The sequence below is a fragment of the Manis pentadactyla genome, chromosome 9 (genome assembly GCF_030020395.1).
Source record: "Manis pentadactyla isolate mManPen7 chromosome 9, mManPen7.hap1, whole genome shotgun sequence".
Lineage (NCBI taxonomy): Eukaryota > Metazoa > Chordata > Mammalia > Pholidota > Manidae > Manis > Manis pentadactyla.
Window position 1 is genome coordinate 121,537,768 of NC_080027.1, and position 21,155 is coordinate 121,558,922.

At 53.1% G+C, this 21,155-nt stretch overlaps 1 protein-coding gene across 2 annotated transcripts in view; it reads right to left on the minus strand.

Moving 5' to 3' along the window:
• The window catches only part of RASSF5 (Ras association domain family member 5), a 63,402-nt gene that overhangs the window by 25,829 nt on the left and 16,418 nt on the right, over nt 1-21,155 (minus strand). Inside the window, exon 2 of one of the 2 annotated variants that reach the window (XM_036909796.2) lies at nt 15,461-15,582. In XM_036909796.2, coding sequence (XP_036765691.1) covers nt 15,461-15,582 — 122 coding nt within the window. Of the gene's footprint in view, nt 1-3,415; nt 3,801-15,460; nt 15,583-21,155 lie in introns of those variants that run through there. The other variant, XM_036909797.2, reaches the window with a different exon arrangement.

Sequence of the window (21,155 nt, forward strand, 5' to 3'; positions counted from 1 at the left end):
ACAGATCCCTCTGAGCTCTGATGGTCTGCAAGAAGCAGGTTTTGTGCCTTCGGAATGCTCTGGGTGGCTCCAGGGTTGTGTGGCCCTGGAGCATGAAGAACAAGCAGAGCTCAGAAGACAAAACCTAAACTGCCACCATGGGCAGGCATTTGGGAAACTGATGGGAGTGCAAGCTGGCCCCACTTCCAGGGTCAGGTCCAGACAGGATCAAAGGAGCAGAAGGCAGGGGATGGCCAAAGAGCCTGGCTTCCCAGTCTCCAGCCCTGCAAATGGCCAAATGACTAACACAGAAAAATCTCATTGTTGGAGGCAAGAGGTGTGGGTTCTAACCTGGGTCCCCACTAGACCACAATGTCATAGATGGGGGGACTGTGTGTGCCTGACTGACAGCAGCTCCGGCTGCCCTGCCTGGCACATGAGCACAGGGCTGGTTCTCCCCCAAGCCACCAGGAGCCCCTTTTGACATGCATAACTCTGGGAAACTTGATCTCCTCATTCCCAGGCACTGTGGAAAGTACCAGGAGAGCATCCCACTGCCTCAGCCTCCTGAAACTGCCCAGCGTGACTCAAAACCAGGTCTCCCTGTCCCCTCAGACAGGGCACAGGAACCCAGGAAGCTGCCATTTTCTGCAAGGAGAGGGCAAGCTAGGCACAGGGCCTGCTCCCACCTTCCCTGTTGCCATCTCCACACCTTCAGATACCTCCTCTCTGTGAAAAGGGAGGCCTTCCTCACCTTCCCACCTTCCACCCCAGAGGCTGGAGAGAGTCTTGGGAACTCCACGGAGGCTGGGCTCGTGAGGACCTGGGATTGGCACCCAGCACAGCAGGGAGGCTTCCCCGGCAGCCTGGGGCCAGCTAGGCACGCGCCAGGCAGCAGACACAGGTTGTTCTGACAAGGCTATTTATAGAAGCAGTCTTGGCCTTTCCCGAATGGGGGCCTCAGTCTCTCAGCAACCAGGAAACATATCCCCGCCCTTCCTTGGAGACAGGGAACAGAAATTCTCTCAGATGGGATCTCATTTTGGGTAGAAAAACGCATTGCTAGGAGTCAGAATGGGGTCAGGATATGGCAGATCTCTTTGAAACCCCTTCCAGAGGTGGCTGCCAGGGAGAAGAGAGAGCTGGAAATGTTATTAAAGGCAGAAAATCACTTAGGAGGAGGAAAGACTGAAACGTCTGGATGAAGCCTTCCCAGCCCCTGAGCCTGTCACACCCACCCCTTCATGGCCAGCTCCTTCTTCAGCCATGGGGCCACCGGCGCCCACTCAGAAGGCCAGAGGCTGCCCTGTCCCTCCCTGGAGAGGGCTGGGCTCAAAGCAAGTCTGTTGCCAAGGAAAACTGTCCCCAACACAGTTATTTGTCCAGTCAGATCCTTCATATGCTGCAGCGAGGCAGAGACCAGGGAAAAGAGGGGCTGTGCACCCCACCACTGTCCTTTTCAGAAGCCTTCATCCTATCATCCTGTCTGGGGTTCAACAACATGAGTTTCTTAGAAGGGATTCCTGCCCTCTGAGGGTTTATAGGCTTGGGCAACATGAGGTAGGGAGGTAAGCAGAGGCCTTGTGACGTGCGAAGGATTCGAGAACCAGACAAAGTAGAGAAAGACTAATGTGGGCACCAAACCAAAGGCATATTTTCAGGAGCCTTTGGGGGAAGGAGAACCTGGGGGAGAGTGAAAAAGGAGGCTGTCTGGGCCAGGGAACAAGTCCTCCCCATCACCAACTCCACCCCAGCATATTTTCTTGTGAGATATTTCTGTTTCTCCCAAGAGATACCAGAAGCAGCTACCGTTTTCATTTGCCGAGGGAAAGAAGCCTCAGGTCGGCAGCGCCCCTTCCTTCACCCACTCGTGCAAGAAGCCCACCTTCTGGAACCAAGGGCTTAGAGCCTGGCTGGCAGCAAGCGCAGCAGCGAAACTTCTTTTAAAAACAGGAACCATTTCCTTCCCAGGCCAGAGCTAGAGAACGGCTCTCAACCTCAGTTTGCAAATCAGAATTACATGGACAGCTTTTCAAAATCCTGATGCCCAGGCTGTACCTCAGACCAATTAAATCAGACTCTCAGCTGCAGAATCCAAGTATCCACATTTTCTAAAGCTCCCCAGGTAATTCTAAGAAGGAGAAGTACCGGTCTAAAGGCCCCAGACAGCTGGAGTGCCTGTGTACAGCGGTGAGGTCCACACAATGAGGCAAAACCCCTAGACAGCAGGATAACTCCCTCTTGCAGCCATTCTGTTCTGCATGAGCCCTAACTACAGGCCTACCTACAAGCCCCGCTCTCTAGCCTCAGAGGTGGGGGGGGCTCCCCTAAAAGCGAGTGCTGGTTGCAGGGGCCTGTTTGAGCCGATCCCTTCAAACACTGAAAGCAAAACCTCTCCTTCGGTGCTTGGGCATCCTCTCACAATTGAAATGTCCAGAGCATTTGTTTGACATCAGAACCCAGCAAATGCAGGGCCTGCGGGCATGATGAATTATTCACAAAGGAGGCCCTAGAGTCAAGCCTGGGGAAGTTTTTGCTTAATTCTACACGCTTAGGACTACTAGATTAATGATGAGCCTCACACACGGAAATTAACAGCTCACTTCTGTCTACAAACAGCTCCTTCCAGGTAACCCCGCCAAAGACCTGGCTTGGATTCCTTTCATCGACCTATAACAGAGCAAATAAATAAAGCTCTGCCACCACTCCCACCAAGTATGTGGCAGATAGTGGCTCTGGGGCAACTAGTAACGTGCTGCCAGGGGACTCAGGGGCACTGGATGGCTAGAGGCTGACACCTTTAGGAAGCACATTACAACCCCACTAGGGAAACACATACAAAACCCTTTAGGTTACCCCGACCAACCCAGGAAGTTAACATTGTAGGAAGACAATGACTTGGGAGAGAAGCTTTAGTTTGCTTCTAAAACACCCTGGAGTTCTGCAAAGTTGCTGGGCTGGGGTTTAAGATGGTTTCTGGCCACTCACAATACGGAAGTTTCAACCATGAATGTTTATCTTACTGAGGGAGTGGAGGGCCATCCACTTCCCACCTAGAGCTTCCAAGCTTGGCTTCGGGAGAAAGAATAAAACAGAGCAGTTTCCCTGTCACCCTCCCAGGCACAGGTGAGCATGCCACCAAACCATGAGCCAAAAGATGTCCCCAAGTGAGCCATTTTGAAAAGGTCCAGGGACAGGAAGTGCTGAAAAGAGCATTTAAAAGAGAATAGTGTTTGCCGGCGGCCCCTGAGGGGCTCCAGACCCAACCCTGGGTCTGCTCAGCCAACAAGACCAACAGGGTCCCCAGGGCACCTGCCCACCGATTCCTGTACCACACGGCTTTGCCTGTTTGCCAGGATCAAGGTTCCCCTTCTAGACGGCGAGGTCATCCGCCCCCACCCCACGAAAGGCCCTTGTATTCAATTGTTATGTCTACCTTGGGACGTTGTTTGCTCTGCACATTCCTGAAAAAGGTGGTCTTGGCAGTGAAAAAGCAGTCCTCCAGGTCGTCCTCGAGGCTGCAGTACCCACTACTCATGCTGCTGTCCACCGTCATCCAGCCGCAGCCCCGCCGCTGGCGGCGAGCGCATCTGCTGGGGCCGGGGCGCAGGTGGGGACCCGACCCGCACGCAGCCCGCAGCTGCCAGCACGGGCTGGGCCCTGGGCGCCGGCCTCGCGCGCCTCACCGCCCGGCTCCCTCGGCAGCCGAGGTCTCAGGTCCCTCCGCGCCGGCTCCCTCCCTTGGGCGGCGTGCCGAGCGCCATCGCTACGCCTCCCCCGCTGCCCGCGCCTTTCCTGCCCTCGCGCGGCGCAGCGGGGTTCGGAAGCCACTTCCTCTGCAAGGTTCCTCAAAGCCCAGCTCGGCTGTCGCCGCGCCCCTCCCCCTCCCCGCGCCCCCAGCTGGCGCCTCCCCACCCCTCTGGGTGCCCCTGCGCCCCCGGGCGCAAGCGGACCTAGGGCACCGCGGGTCAGGTTAGGGATGCAGAGGACTAGGTCGGGATGGACCCGAGGGAGCAAATTCCCTCTGGCCTTTCTCAGTCCTTCTGGAAACAGCTCATTCTCATCACCCATGACGGCTCGGGTTCGCGGCGTAGAAAGTGCAATAAGGTGACCGGTGTCCCTCCCCTCGTCCCCCATCCATCTCACTCCCTCCGCACCCCACCCTCTCATCGCCCATTCACTGGGCAAAGGAGCCAGGTCAACCAGAGGGTTAGAGGAGTAACTGGGGAAGAAAAAAATCAGTATCAGGGCCCTGGAGAAGTAGCAATATTTTAACTCGGAAATGCTATTAGAAACTGCAGGGACCCCGCAACTTTATGCAAATTATATGCAAAGTTATGGCCACCTGGCAAGTAAGCCCCACTCTTCAATCCTCAGGCAGCACTTGGCCCCATCCCCCCACCCCCACCCCAAGCCCAGGATACTAAAGGAGGCTGCAGACACCACCTGGGTTATTTGTGCATTTTCCTGACCAGGAGGGGCTTGGCCAGATCTTGTCATTCCCATCAAGAATAGCTCATTTACATTTCCCTATCAGACTGGATGAAGAAACACCTTCCCTGACTAGGGCTGAATCTTTTCAAAGCAATTAGGGCAACACCCGCTCAACTTCTCAGACCTCATTTGTGCAACAATAGTAGTTATAACTACCATTGTTTGAATAACTACTGCATGTGCTGGGTAATTTCCATGTAGTCTATCTTTTAACTTTCCCAGTAGCTTGAGAAAGAGATTCTTATTCCCATTTTATGGATAATGAAACTGAGGCTCAGAGTCACACAGGCAGGATATGTGTGCTGGGACTCACACCCAGATGTGTCACTACGGCCTGTGCTCTTGGCCGCGTGCTGTGCAGTCTCTCAGCAGACATGGGACTGTTGCGGTGTGCACTCTACCATTTTTCAATCTAGTGAGGCCTGGAGTTCCAGGAAAAGAAAAAACAAAACCTTCAATGCTAGAGGCACCATCTCTATGGAGCCTGATGGCCTCTGGGTCCCACAGCGCCCTAGAGAGTGGCTGAGAGGGGTTGTCAGGACTGTCCCCAAATCTAGGTGGCTTTTCCTGCAGCTCTGAGACAATGCAGTCCTGGGTGGAGGGCCAGACTCAGCCCCCAGACACCAACCTGCCAACTCCAATTTAAGCTCTGGTTATTTTTATGGGGAGCCCTTTCCCCCTCCCGTACCTTAGCCAAATCTGTCAGTGATCAGGAGGGTTTCAAACTGCAGCCCAATTTGGCTCCGTCCTCCCACACAGCCTTTTTCCCAGAAGCCTATGAGGGCCTGGCAGGCACAAACATGAGATAGCTGAGAGTCAGCAACCCAGCCATGGGCCGCCCTGGGCCACCGTGGGCACAGGAAAACGGTCAATACCAGTAGCTGTCTCCCTTGGCAGGGACATAATAAGTGTGAAGGTAGACAGCTGGGGGTGGGGGCTGGAGCGGGTTTCAGGGCGTTTGAGGGGAAGAGCTCACACTATTATTGAAGGTAGGATCTGGCTTTGTCTGGAGCGATCTTTCCTTCAAATGAGTATTTTAGAGGCTGGTGTTGGGGGGTTTTCCCCAGAGATAGTGGTTCAGGCACAGGAAGCTGGCCTTGGCCTCAGCAGCATCTCCCAGTCCTGTGCCAACATGATGGGTGCCTAGGGCAGCTCTGTGTGGTCCTTGGGCCACCAGGAGCAGCCTACCTGCTTTGTCCAGCCAGTGAAGAAACACACTTTTCCTTATAAAAGGAAACCTCCTTGCTCAGTGGGAATCCAAAACTTAAGAAAAAAACAGGCCCCAGAATCTCTGTGGCCACGTTGTGTCCCTGGAGCCACGCAGGGCGCTCTGCAAAGCAATGGTGGAGTTACACATATTAAATGTGCCGTCTTACACTATGGCTAGTTAACAGCCTTTTGGAACACCACAGCAAAGTACCCCAGGAGTCAGCAGGGGGCTGTCCTTGTGAGCAACATGCTGGAAACCAGATGGGCTTAGGAAAAGTTCTAGGTGACACTGTGTTCTTTTAGGGTGCTGCTCCGTGCCATTCCAAATATTATGAAAAACTCATGCCTGCATCACTTCATTTAGGTGCTCTAGAACCTTGAGAGCAGGTATTGTCCTCATTTTACAGATGAGGGCACTAAGGGGAGTAACATTCCATCACAACTCATTGCTTTCAAAGCCTCTTACCTCGGAGTTAGGGTCTCTTTCCCCACCCCACCCCACTTGTCAGTGAATCTAGGCCTGCAGGGAAGCCACGTGTAAGAAGTCAGCAACACAGACACTGTCCTGGCGAGGACCTTGAGGCTAGAAGAAATCTGCAAGGATGACATAGAACACGACAAGCTGGCCAGCCTCCTGGACCCAAGGGGAGGAAGCCTGGATTCCTTGCAGTAAGTATCTAATTGTTGGCACACCTTTCCTACAAACAGTCAAGGGTAGTGACAACCTGGCCCGGAAGGGGTGGGGTAAGGGTTTGGAAGAGCCTGAGCAATAGCCTTTTAAGCCTGGGCAGGTTAGGGCTGGGGACTGGCTGTTCTTGTCCCTAGGCCCAGGAAGGGGAATCTGGGCCTCAAGTGACAGCATTCAAAGCCTGAAATCCATGGCATCATGCTGGGGTTCAGAAAGCCCCACTGAAATGGTGAACATGTGGCTTTCCTGTCCCGGAGTGTCAGATGAGGAAAGACATTATTTTAAGCTTCCTTCCTTTCTCTAGTGCAATCCTGACGTGTGGCTAGATCCCCTCGTTTGATCTACCCTGTGGATCTGCATGTTCCAGAAAAGCTGTGATTCAAATCTGGAAGTCAGGAGCTGCTATTCTTATCCCAGCTCTGGCTCTAGCTTGCTATGGTACCTTGAGCAACTCTGGACCTCAGATTTCCTCATTTGTCCAATTGAGGGGTGTCAAGGCTGAAGATCACATTTGGGGTATCATGACCTACCAACATATTCAGAGGCTGAAAGCCTGGGAGAGGTGTCACCCCATCCTGAAACATGTTTTGAAATCATGATCAGCTGGTCTGTGCAGTCACTGTACTAATAACTATGTGCATCATTTCATTTATCCCTACAACAGACTGGTGAGGAAGCTAAAGTTATTATTTACAGAGAGGAAAAGGAGGTTCGGGCAGGTTAAGTAACCTGCACATAATGGAGCCGAGTCGACCCAGCTGGAGTGACTCCAGAACCCAAGCTCTGAGACTCTGCAGTGGCCCAGAGCCCTGACCCCTGCCTGGGGTTGCTCTCCGAAGAGCCGAACTGCCTGAAATTGCAGTCCATCCCCAAGGCAGGAACTGCTCCCAGCCTGCCTATGCCCCTGTCTTCCCTTGAGCTTGCTGGAGTTTTCCAGGATCCAGCCACTGGCTGTTTTCTCTCCCCGACCCCCTGCTCCGTGTGCCCGTGCTCCCCCACCATGCTTAGTCTCATCTATGCCAACTTGTCGGTTACACCTCACAGACTCATGTCTCAGAATTCCCTCCCTCCCAGGTAGCTGAAGATGAATACCTGCCTCAGCTCCCTGACCACCTAACCCTCCCACTGTCACCTCACTCTCCAAGGTCCAAGACTGAGCTCATTATTTCCTGCCTTACCCCTGCCCACTCCTCCCCCTTGAGTATTCCCTCTCTCAATGAAGTCCATGAACACAGACTGTTGCAAAGCCTTCCATAGTTCTTCGTGTTCCCAGCTCTGCCTCCTCCAAACTCCCCATCCCCTTGTCACTGAAGTCATCCTTCTAAACTAAGATCTGATCGGGGTTGTTCTATCACAAAACCTTTGATTCAGATTTCAACTACTAGCTATTGACTAATTACTCTGTGCCAAGCTCTGGTTGCTAAATCTTTTGTTCACTCATTTAACAAATAATCCCTGAGCACCTTCTCCATGGTAAGCACCAGACTGCGAGTTCAAGTTCAGGCCTATGGCCCTGCCTTCTACAGTCTAATAGAATGACACAAACAACTGAGCTGTATTAGAGTCACCCAGCTCATACACGTTTCTTCATCTCCCTTAGTCCTCTGCAAGAAGGTATTTTACGGAGGAGTCAACCGCGGCTCAGAGAGGTTCGTTTGCCCAAGGTCACAGAGAAAGTCAATGGTAGAATCTGACTTCAAGCCCAGAGCCCCTGTGTCTGACCATTTTCCATTACAATTGTCCTTCCTCTAGTGACTCCCCAGTGCGTGCAGCCCTATTCCAAACCCTGAACCAGGCCTTCAATGCCCTTCACAACATGGGCCCAGCCAACAGTTCATACCCACCTCTACCCTCAATCTGCATCCCTCATGACAGCCGCACAAAATCTGATTAACATTCCCAGCCGCTACCCTGCCCCCATGTGGTTTTGCTCTTGCTGTTCTCTCTGCCTGTCAAAGTCCTCCTCCGAGGCCCTCCCTGCTTCCTGACACACGTTGGACAGCGACACCACGCTTCCCACACCATCCCAGAGCCTCTCAGAAGCACCCTTTCCCAGATGTCCTTTCCTGGTACAATCTGAAGAATGCCACCCTCCATCCTGAGAATAGCATTTCACAGCATTAAACCAGCTGGGCACGACAGAGGGCTCAATTTCCCCCCAGATGACTTCCTGTTATAAGAAGTAAGTGGCTGCACACCATTTGGGTCAGATTCATGGGAGGTTCATTCTCTCAGGGGTTCTAGCCTACACCTTAGCTGCCAGGCTAACAGATTCAGATGAGCCCTGATGCTTAAAAACACTGAAGGCAGTTAAATTTGCTCACCCCAAGAGGCAGAGGCCTTGAAGAGCTCATGCTGGGGTCTGAGTCAGGCAGAGGGAGTCATCCTTCTAAGTGCCCTCCTTTAGTGAGGCTGGAGGACCACAAAAAATGTTTCTGATCAACAACCTCACGTGCCCCTCTCCAGGCAAGGCAAGTCCTCCAACAGCTGGGGCAACTGGTCACCTCTGTGAGGCAGGAACATCTTGTGCATCACCACACAGAGAAAGAGGGCCTTGTTGCCTCCTCAGAGCCTCAGGACTGACCTGGCCCAGCCCCAGGTCATCTCAGGCAGCCCACTGCTTGTAGGGTGGAAGTAGAGGGTGGGGCTGCAAGGAGCACGAGGACTACCTCCTGTGCTATCGGATTTCTAGCCAGATGAGTACTAGAGCTCGGTCCCTCCCCGGAGCCAGGAGCTCAGGCGCCTCCTGGTTGGGAAGCCTTTTGGCTCTGCCTGATCAGAAAGAAGCTCATGGTTTGGCTTCAGCTGGTCAGAGAGGCTTTGGGACGGCTCCTGAGAGAAGCAGCTGTCCAGTGAGGCTGAATCACTGACGGCTTTGGCCGGCACTTCTGGCTTCTAGAGCACGGAGGGAAATCTGTGGAGGGTGGATCTGCTGACCCAGATGCAGCAGAGGGGACCAGAGGGGCTGGGGACTGGCTCCGTCCTTTGGCACATGAGGGTAGGTCTGGCAACAAACAAGATAAAATGGAACCATAAAATATGTTCAATTAATCCAAGATAAGGCAAAAAAGAAAAAAGAAAAAAAAAGGCACAAAAGAAAAACGGAGCAAAGGACAGGACAAGTAGAAAACAAAAGGATGATAGACCGAAAATCTAATTATGTCAATAATCACATTAAATGCAAATTATCTAAACCTAATTAAAGGGCAGATATTATCTGACTGGATTAAAAAAAACCCAAGATCCAGCTATTTGCTGTAAGAAATGACCTTTAAATATAAAGACACAAATAGCCTAAAAGAAATGACTAAAGAAATCTCATACTAATTATAATCAAAAGAAAGCTGGAGTGGCTATATTCACATTAGACAAAGTGGATTTCAGAGCAAAGACTATTACTAGGGATAAAGATGGTTATTTCATAAAGATAAGGGGTTAAATTAATCAAGAAACATACTACTCTTAAATGTTTATGCACCGAATAATGGACCTTCCCAATGCAGGAGATAGAACCGTAAGGAGAAATAGACAAATCCACAATCATAGCTGGAGATTTCAACACCAGTCACAATTACTGATAAAACAAACAGAACACATGGTATGCCTCAACAAATGCTAGCTACTATTGTTATCAACCACAGTCCAACTTGACAACCTTTTATCAAGCATTTCAGAGGAGACCCAGGACCCAGAATCCCCTGAGGCGTGTACATGCATCCGGTGAGAGCCGTGGGCAGGGACAGACACTGCCCCCCAGCTCTCCCTTCTTGCTCTCTGGCTCCCCCGTGTGGTAGTTCTGGGTTCAGCATGCGGCCACTGGGCTGCAGGGGCAGGACTGGCCACAGGCACTTCCTCCAGTCTGAAGGGATCTGGAAAGGCAGAGCCCCCTGCAAGGGAGACTGTGACGTGACTGCGGGAGGGAGCCCGGGGCCGGGAGCCAGGAAACTCACCCTCCCCGCCAGCTGAGTCACCACTCAGTGGCTGCAGGGGCCCTGCTCCACAGTGACCTGGGTGGGGGGGGGCGGCGTCAGGCAGAAAGGCAGCCGGGACCTGTGGGCCGAAACACCCACTGGCAGGCCCAGCTGATCTGCCCTGGAGCCTTGGGAGCCATCCGCCCCGGGGGTGAATGGGGACAGGGTCTCAGCCTTCCCACCCACAAAGTGGAGGCATTACTTGGGCCCCAGAGGAGGGGATAATTGTAGGTCTTGTGGCAAAAGGCGCCCACAGACCACTAAGCCAGAGTGTCCTGGTTTTGTAGCCAGGACTACAGGCCATCTTCCTGGTTTCTGGAGGGTTGGCAGTGCCAGCTCACGAAGGAAGCTGTGCGAATCCAGATGCAGGCTGATTTTGAGGGCCCTGGGAAGCCACTGAGGGTTTTCATCACAGGCGTGACAAGATAAAAATCCAGTAAGGCTGTGGAGGCAGCAGAGACAGCCCTGGAGCGAGCCCCACCTGTACTCCCCCTTCTCCCGCACATGCCTTCACGTAGGTCTCCCCACTGGAACTCACAGCCCCCCTGCGCGCTGCCCGCCCACTTCTCAGACGGGAGACCTGAGGCCCAGAGAACAACGAGGCTTGTACTGGGCCTGACACTACGGGCCTAATCTGCCCAGTCTGGATAAGAGCCTGGCTCTTGCATCACACAGGCTGGGGTTCTTTCTTTAGGAAAATATGCATTGCTTTTTAAGACATTACACTGGAAACACATGAAAGCTTTAGTTATTCAAACAGCACTGAAGCAAACAGCAAAAGCTCAAAGTTGTCTTGCTCCCCTCCTTTCAACTCCCACCCCCTCCCAAGGTAAAGTCTCGCCCAGTGGTTTGCTGGGCATCTTCCAGGCCCTCACTGAACACATACACACACATGTGTATATATATACATGTACAAAATACAAATGGGCTCAACCTGGATGCTCTGTTGGGTGACCTGTTTGCACTTTGCACTATTCCCTGGCAGCATACACAGATGCATCTCTCGTTTGGGAAGAGCACCTGGTGTTAGTGTGGATGGCTGCAATTTCCTTCCCAGCTCCCCAGGAGCTCCCCCCACTGCTCACGGTACCCCTTACACAGTGGCTGGGCCCAGTGCTCTGGTAGGCCAGGCCCCAGGTGACCGGGGAGAGTAGCCTCTGTCAGCAGCATTTCCCACTGGTGACCCCTGAGAGGATTTCTGAACAGTGCCTGGCTCGATGAATAGGTGTGGAAGGGATTTGAGACAGTCCCCATACACATATTTCTCTTTTAATTTTAGGGGTATTGATTTAATATGTGTCAGGAAAAAAAATCCTAGTACATCAAAGTAGTGACTCAAGCATTTAAAATTTTTCCTTTGACAAAAGTTTATTTAAGTTTAATAACGTGGATCTATTTAAACAGAAACACTAATAGTAGCACAGGTGGAACATGGATGTGGTCAGTTCCTCAGTGTAATCCAGTTCCACTTGGACTGTGCTCCTGAGGTCCTAGGAGGCTGGTTTCTGAGAGCCTCTCTAGGCTTCTGGGGGGCCAGAGGGAAGAGGACCGAATCTGGGCCTGTCTGGCATAAGAAGATCCAGTCTCTGACTGTTAAGTGATTTGACTGAAGGAAGGGTGCTTATGTGGCCTCCTTGTCATCTGTGCATTCCATGTACCAGGACCCCAAAGGCCAGGGGGACGCAGCTGCCAGGACCCCTCTGGGGTGCAGCAGAAATGATGAGAATCAACAGCTGTGAGCAAGGACTCTTCTCTTGGAGCCTCCTTCCCCAAAGGCGGCGAAAGGCCTGGGCCAAACCAGCAGGGGTCTTACTTCCTCAGGAGAACACTGGGGAGGCCCTGAACATTTCTTCCAACACAGGGGTGACGTGATAAGAGCACTTGTAAGACCAACTGAAATATAAAGTCTTTGGGACATGTCCCCAAATAAAGGAACTGTAGCTGTGTTGGCAATATACTGTGGTCTTCCACTGATGGCCACTATGGTCTCTAAGAAACAAGCTTTACTAAGGAAGATTCTGGAATGAACTTGCGGGAGGTGGGCTCTGGGCCCATGGGAACTCAGACACTGCAGACTCCAGCGATCCCCCAGGAGGGACTCCAAAACCACTACTTCTGTGGTTGACAAAACCAAGGAGTTACCAGCTTCCCCATCTCCGTTTCTCTGTTGGGGGAGGCAGGCACAACCCATGTGGCCTTGGGAGTTCGCAGTGGGGCCTCTGAGTCCATCCCTGCCCCACTCGTGTGCCCACCCCTTCTTCCTTTCTCTGGCACGGCAGAGAGAAGACAGCCAGAACCTTGGGATTTCTGTTTTTCAAAGGTCGAGGCCAAATGCTTATCTATAGCATGATCTCAGCCGTGTTTTGAAAAATGTATGAATGTACGGGAAGAAAATATACAAATGCTAACTAATGGTGCTTCTCTCCGGTTGGAGGAAAATCAATGATTTTCTCTTCCTTAAAGAGCAGAGAGGAGAAACAGCACCAAGCTGTGACTGCCTAACAGCCACATGCCCCCAAACTAGCTGAGCTCAGACCAGGGCCAAGGCCACACTAAGTCCTCCAGGAAAATGGCACTTGTTCATTGGATTAGCTTAGCCCAGGTGAGGAGGTCAAGGTGGGAGAAAGTTCCATCCTGGTGTTTAGCCAAGGCGGAAATCAGCACAAACAAGCTCTTTAGAAAAGGCGAGTGAACCTGGAGCAGGGCCCAGGTTGTATTGACAGAAGGCTAAGCCCTGCCCTAGCGGTGCTGAAGCACGCAGTCAGGCCTGGCCACGGCAGACACAGCCGCCGGACTCAGCCGCCTGGGAGCAGACCTGCTGCAGGCTGTTTGCCAGCTGGCTCCTTCTATGTGGTTCTACTGCCCTTTCTGTATTTTAGTGGTGGTTCTGCTTAAGACATAGCCCTGATTTAGTTTGCCAGAGGGTTCCGAGGTTGACTCCTCTCCCCAGCAGAGGAAAGGGGGTCGCTCTGCTTCTATATATTCAGACTTGGAAGCACCTGCTCGCTGTTGTAGTGAGACGCAGTACACAGCAAGGCTGAACATAAAGAAAAGAAGAGCACATCTTCTCTCTGTCATGCCAGAGGGAAGAAGGGTGGGTGCCTGAGTGGGGCAGGGAGCAGGGAGGGACTCAGACCTGTGCCCGCCATATCTGGGAGCTGGCTACACTGCTCTAGGGCAGTTTCCCACCTCCATGCTGTTGACATTTTGAGGCAGATGATGCTTTGTTGTGGAAGCTTATCCTTGTAGGGGGCTGAATAGCATCCCTGGCCTCTCAAACGTAGACGCCAGTAGCATTCCCCCAGTTGTGACAACCAAAATGCTTCCAGAAACTGCCAGATGTCCTATGGAGGGTGGGGAGGATATCACCCCCTTTTGAGATTTGCTACTTTTGAGGAAGGACGAGAGAAAGACCCAAAGTGAAAATCCAGGAAGTAGTGAGGAAGCACCCTCAGGAATAGGGGATCGATAGTGTGGAGGGGAACAGAAGGAAGAGAGACTTGGAAGCTCCCAAATGGGAAAGAAAATTGGGAAAATAAAGAGTTGTTTAAACAAGATTTTTAGGAAATGTTGCTCTATAGAGGTGTGCGATATAACCTCCCTCTTCTATCTTCTAAGAAAAACCCTCAGTAGAAGTCTTCTTCATTCACTAGGGCTTTGGGGCGGATTTGTCTCCCTTCCTTCCCCTGCCACCTGACCTGGATGGGGCAAGGCCCTGCCAAGAGGCCTGGTTACGTTCAGGCTACACTATGAACAGTTATTATTCCAAAGCATGTAGAGGATATACAGACTTTTAAAATATGTGTTTAGAACCAATTCATTCTTTAAAAGCGCACATAATATTTGCTTTCTAATAATGGCTTCCAAGTGGGAGAAAAAGGCATGGGGGGGATAGCAGGGAGGCTAAGACCCATGGGTGGGTCAGGCAGCCGAGGATGGCTGATCATGTGCGTGCAGCATGGTCAGAAAAAGCATGTGGACGACTCTGGTCTGGAAAGTTATGGCTGGACCCTGGATTCCTGAGGTCCACTCATGTTCTCTTCCAAATACAACCAGGCATTCTGGTTCGTCTCTCAAGGCACCCTGGGCTTTTCTCTCATAAGCAGGGTTTATTTGTTTAAAGCCTCACTCCCCTCTTCCACTGCAAGCACAGGGAGGGCAGGGGCCATGTCTGTTCCTTTTATCACAGAGTCTCTGGCATTCCTGGGCCTGGCACATGGTCACATTCAAAACATGTTTGTTAAATGAATAAATGGATCATGTCCTGGAACATTCCTTACTTCCTTGACCAGCCACTGACTTATGTATTAAAGCTCAGATCAATTGCCAAGTCTTCCCTCTGGGAAGTCTTCCCTGATTTCTCCCAATAGAAACAATTGCACTATATTCTCAAAACACTTGATTCATACTTATATTGCAACATGCATCACAGTACATACTATTTGGCTTTATTTGGCCTCTCCTGCCAGAACGTAAACTCTCTGTGGACAAGGACTGTGATGTATTATTCATTATCCCCACTCTCACCAGTGCCTGGCACACAGTAGACATTCAGCAAATGCTTGTTCAATGCAAGGATTAAAAAATGCTCTATCTCCATTCCAAATACTAGACATCAAAGTTCCAACACATCCTGGTTCAAGCACCTTGACAAAACCTAGAACCAAGAACCACTGTGGGAATCAATTTCCTGGTCCGTTAATACAAGGAAAGAATATTTGCCCAGCCCCCCTGAAACTGATCTAGGCTGGATGGCTGACAGGTGGGCAAGACAACATCCCCACTGTCCAGCAGTTATGAGGCCCCAGGGGACCTTCAGGAGCCTTCTCTGGGACCCCCACCCCAACTCACACCCACACCCCTCTGGCTCTCTGCTTAGAGAGAACGATAGTGAACTTCTGAATACCTCCATACTCCTCTGTGTCACTGTTCCTGTTCCATCCTCCCAGTCCCTTGGGAACTGGAAATAAGTGGAGCTCATTTGGCTGGGAGGGGACCCCAACATCCTCTACACACAGAAACTCATCTGCCTCCTCCTGGCCAGAGCTCCCAGGAGAGAAAGTGGAGCCCGAGGCTGCAGAGGCTGATGCCAGCCTGGTCCACGAGCTCTGCCTCCTACCTGGCCGGAGGTGGGTGTGAGGGTGCTCTCCGGAGAGGGCCGGTCCCCGGACGCGCCCCCCTGCTGACTGCAGTCCAGCTGGATCAGGCTGCGGCACTCCGGGTGGCAGGTGAATTTGCAGTCTGGAGGGAGAGAACCGCAGGGAGATTAGGGGCCAGGCAGGATCCTACCCACTCCACCCAAAGAAATACCCTGGGAGACTGTGTCTCGATCCCGGAGGAAAGAGCCTGCAGGAGAGAAGGGGAGGGCGGGAAAACACCGTGAGAAGGATGCCTGCCGCTCGCCGTGCCTTGCGAATTGTGGAAGTTAACAATCGCTTTACACATTTCCAAACTGTTCTCATCTCCGTTACTCTAGGTGACATCACGATCATTATTATTGCCACTTACGGACAGCAAAGTGGGGCCTGGGGACTTTAGGGACTTTCTCAAAGTTAGATCGTCTGGCTTCAGGCTGGTGATCTTTGTACTAATTTACATTAATCACCAAGGGCCACGGATCCCTGGGGAAGGACTTAACTTTTTTGGCTCTCATTTGTCCAATCTGTAAAATATAAGTAATAGCTGCCCTGCCTGGTGCATTAGGATGTTTACAGTTAGAGGGGAGAATAGGTCTTAACAAATCACAAGAGCCTCTGGAGACAAAGGCACTGTCATCAGCAGGAAGTTGCTGTCACCTGTCTCTGACCCTGTCCACCCAGAAATGTGGAGGTGGCTTCTCCAGCCCAGTTGAAGGAGCTGACATACAACCTCCCAAATCAGGTGTTTCAGGGGAAAGCACATGTTTCATAAACAGTGTTCACTTGCATGGAAGCAGGACTTAATCATCAGAGGTGTAAAGAGACTTGGGGACCACTTTAGAGGTGGGGAAACTGATGCCCAGAGAAGTAAAGTGGGGTGCCTAATGACATCCAGTCAGTGGCAGAGCCAAGGCTGCTAGAAGCTTCCAGCTTCCTCAAGGGATCTCTCTGGATCCTCCTTGGAGGAAGGGAGATCAGAAGCTGAAGAGGCAGGAGGCAGGGAGTCGCAGCCAGGCAAGGGGAGGGAGGATTATGGAAGATGGGGATGAGGGGAAGGTTGGCAGCAAAAGACATCAATACGAGTCTGTTGGCAGGCAAGATGCCGAGGTGTGGCTCCCCACGGAATGCCGCCAGGCCAGCTGGGGCACCTGTCTGGAGGTGCCACAGCTCAGACCGAAGACCCGGCAGAGGGAGGGTGGCAGAGCCTCTCATGTGAAGGCTGCCTTCCTGCTTGTGAAGCCAAGTGCCGCGGCGGGCTGGTGTGGGCAGGGTTTGTGGCAGGGGACATGCCTACCTGGCCTTGTTTGGATAACCTGGGAACTACAGGACCACTTTTCACTGATAAGGGCTCGGGCTCTGCTCCCTGACTTCCCTTTAACAAGCCCCACAGGTTCAGCACACTTGGGCTCACTTTTTAAAGCTGACCTAGCACACTCTAATCGTGGGGGTGGGGGGGTCTCCTCTTCTTACCACTCTCCTGGGGAGTTCGGGGATGAGAACCCCCACTCTCTGGAGCTGCCCCCTTTCCTTATACTCCAAAGCCGAGCACCTAGACCACATTCCTTGTCCAGGTTTTGCTGCTCAGGTCTGCAGTGGGGACCCTGGCCAATCAGGGACAATGGAGATTCCACAGCCCTGCCACCTGCTGGCCCAGGGGTCTGAAGCTCGGACCACCTTCCTGGGATGGCATGCAGATGCTCTACTGCTCATCTCCCTCCTGCCCGAGGGCAAGGCCCATCAATGTGCCCACCCCTGTGCAGGCCCTCCTCACCACCCTCCACAGAAACCGTCCTCCCACCTGGAGGCGGGACGGGGGAAGCCAGTCCTCTGAGGGAGCACCCCTTACCCGCAGGCCCCCTCACTGGGAGATCGCTGCCCAGCCCAAGGACAGCCTCAGTCCTAGTGGGGGCAGGGCCCGGGGTGTGTGTGTGTGCAGGCCAAGTCTCCGCTGCCCGCAGTGCCAAAAATGCCAGGGCTTTGATAAGGCAGCACCGGGGCCAGAGCCCACACAGAGAGGCATTGTTCGTGGGCTCCGCTCTGGGGACACACCTGTGCACTGCTGGCCGTGCTCCGGGAGCTGCAGAAGGCCCCGGGGATGCCAGGCAGTGGAAACACGGAAGGGAAGGGAGGGCCAAAGCTCTCCAAACTCCGCAGCGAGCTAGAGCTGCCACCAGTCACCACGCGAAGGCGTACCAAGGAGGGCTAGGCTCCTCTTGAGAAGCCCTGGCCTGCTGGCAGAAGCACTCCGTGTCCACCGGGCATCTGAATCTCTCTCTCTCTCTCCCCCTCACACACACACACACACACGCACACACACACACACCTGAAAACAGCACCAAAACATCAGAAAGCTTTTTCTGCAGGCCTGATGCTGAGCTGTGCAGAGCCTGGGAACAGATGACTCCATGAGGAGTGTTTTGGGATTTCATAAAAAGCACATTTGAGCCCTGGTGACGGTTCCATCAGACCGTATAATCACAGACTGCAGCAAAGCCATAAGCACATCTCAGTACTTCTCGGCCCCTGGAAATGCTAAGCCCGGGGCTTTTAGGCCAGCAGAGATGAAGCCAGAGCCCCCATGCGCTTCTCCAAACACAGAAAGAAGCAAACGCCAGGGCTATAGCCAGTAGCCTGCAGGCCTGATGTGCTGGGAGGGGGGCACCCCGGAGACTCCAGAGGCGAGGTCTCATTCCACTGCGACCCAGTGGTTACACGCTGAGGTGCTGCCAAGCCAACCCCTGCCCTTGGTGCCCACTGTCCTCCACTGCCCGCAGCTGGAGATCAGTCTGGATGAGGAAAGAGGGACCCCTTGGGTGGCACAGGGCCACATGGGCCCCCGGGTAGGGCTCAGCCTCCCCTAGACGGCCAGCATCATCTGCTTGGGCAACAATGTCCATGGCTTGAGCACAAATTCCCCCAGGCCCTGGGCTCACCTGAGGGGGAGGATGAATGAGGCAGGACCCCTGGGGGAGGAGGCCAGCTGGGCACACGGGGCACACACGTGACAAGAGAGCTAACAAGGGAGACAGCACGAAGCAGGGGCCTGACTGCGGCGCAGATCCAGGAAGCCCGCTCAGAGGACGAGACACCTGCCGGCCACAGCAGTCAGGAAGGCTTTGTGGTTCAGGAGCCCCGAAGGACAGATCAAACTCCAGGCAGCTCATATTCCCTCCCCACAAGGGCCTAGGGGAGGCAGGGAGGTTGGACATGGCGAAATAGATGGGACAAGATCCCCAGAGCTGGACGCAGCAAAGATGAGGGGGTGACATTCCTGGCTTCTAATTGCAGGGTCTCAGGGAGATGGCATTTCTTGACCTTAGTGTGGCATCTGTGAAATAGAATTATCCCTTCCTGCCTCCATCCTTCCTTTCTAGCTCCTGCCCCTGTCCCCATTCCCAGGGGATGTTTTGAGGAAAAGAAATGTGCTTCCAGGTTTTGGAAAAGGGCCTATAGAAACCAACGGGGCCAAGTATGAGGAGGAATTGTGGAGACAAATCACAGGAGGGCTGCTTCTGCAAGGAGGGAGCCAGGAGCAGGATGGAGGGCAGGCTCATAGGGCCACGCTTAGCACCCAGGCTGCCTGAGTTTCTCAGCTGCCCAAACAAAGGACCAGGAAGCAGGCAGCTTAAACTGAGATGTATTGTCTCACAGTTCTGCAGGCTGGAAGTCCGAAATCAAACTGGCAGGGGCAGACTCCCTCTGACACCCGGAGCGGGGGAGTCCTTCTTACCCCTTCCCAGCTTCTGATGGTTTGCAGACGATCTTTTGCACCCTTGGCTAGCGGGCGCACAACGCCAGTCTCGGCCTTCATCTTTACACAGCATTTTCCGTGTGTCTGCGTCTTCACATGGTCATCCTCTTACAGGCACACCTGTCACTCTGGATTAGGGGACCACCTTACTCTAATATGGCCTCCTCTGAACTAGTAATATTGGCAATGACCCTATTTACAAATCAGGTCCCATTCTGCAATACTGGGGGTTAGGACCTCAACATCCTGTTGGTGGGGGAGACACAATTGAACCCATAGTACCAAACCTGCTCCATCCGGGGAACCCAGAGCCCTCAGGCCCAAAGAGACGGGGTTTTCTAACAGACACCATCCCAGTGATCAGCAGCAGACTGGCCGAGGAGGAGGCCAGGGCCACCTGCCTACCTGCACCAGCCCTCCTCCTGGCCTTCACCGTCCCTGAAGGCCACCACCAAAGTCACCACCTTGAACAAGGGAGTCAGGCTCAGAGGCCAGGGCTGCCTCTGCCCAAATGAATGGCATTCCTTCTCCACTTGAGCCCGGGGAAGGGAGCCAAGTGCACAGGACTCCCTGTGCTAGGAGACTGTTTTCCCCACGTGCAGAAGCTACACATTCCTCCTTAATCCCCAGGGCTGCCCCAGTTAGCTCCTGCCCTAGCTGTCAAATGTACACACACACACACACACACACACAGGCACACAATCTGCTGCAAAACCCAAGTGGCTAATTTGTCTGAACTAGAGGCATTCCGCTGATAAGGAATCTCGGGCCCTTCCGGCCTAGGGTTGTGTGCAAGATCCTGAAATAACATGGAGCTCTCCACTTAACTCTCCCTGTGTGCAGCTGGGGCCGAGGCACGGGGTGCGGGCAAGGCAGGCACCCAGGACACGGAGCTGGTTTGCAGGGAGCCCAAAGGCTTCCCCTGTGGTCCCTCCCAGGCCAGCGAAGGCGGCTTCTCACCCTGCATGGCCGAAGCCACTTCTCAGACCTGAGGGGAAACACCGCAGCCTCTGAATCCAGGAGCCCTTCTCTGGAAACTCCAGGTCTTCCTGAAGAAGGTCAGCCTCAGACCAACCTTACCATCTCCCCTGCTCACTCAGGGACAGGCCGGTACTATGATGCAACGGAAAGAGAGTGGACTTGGAGGAAGGTCAGGCCTTCGGTCACCACTCAACTAGCTCCATGATGTTGGGAAAGCTACTGAACTTTTCTGAGCACTAATTTCCTCAGCTCTAAAATGGGAATCTTAGCCAGCTTGCAGGGCTGCATGAAGACTAAGTAAGGTCCCTGATGCAGAGCCCTGCACAGGAGGCCTGAACACAGAGGCCCTCGATTCATGGTCCAGCCCTGTACCTACTCCCACCGGTACCCCGCCAGGCCGGTTCCTTCCCCCACCGCCGGGCTCCTCACCAACCTCCCCCATCCAGTCATTTCCAAAGCAAGTCCACAAATCACATTTAGTTCGAAAATAATTTTGCTCTCAGGCAGAGAAATCTGAAAAACAAACAAAAGAAGTGCATCGGGAAAGTACAATGTTTTAAAAGGTTTTATAAAGCAGAAGCAAGGCTTGTCCTTATCCTCCCAGTGGGGATGGTCCTCAGGATTGGGGTCCCTGTCAGAGAGGCCACCCTTCCTGCACTAGGGGACGCTCCACTCGAGGCTCTGGGCTAGACCAGCTATGGCAGCTCAGAGACCACCTGGCGAGCCTGACCCCTAGCAAGGGAGGCCCCCAGTCTCAGCCCCCCAGCAGAGGGGAGACACCAGGTGTTTGTGGACCCTGGTGAGCGGTGGCCCTCCCCCACCCTGTAGATACCTGGGGAGGGGCAGAATGTGGCCTCCAGCGTCACATAGGTCAGGGTTTGAACTGGAGCTCTGCTTCTGATTGGGTATGAGATGCTTGGACTATTTACTTCATTTAGTTAGGT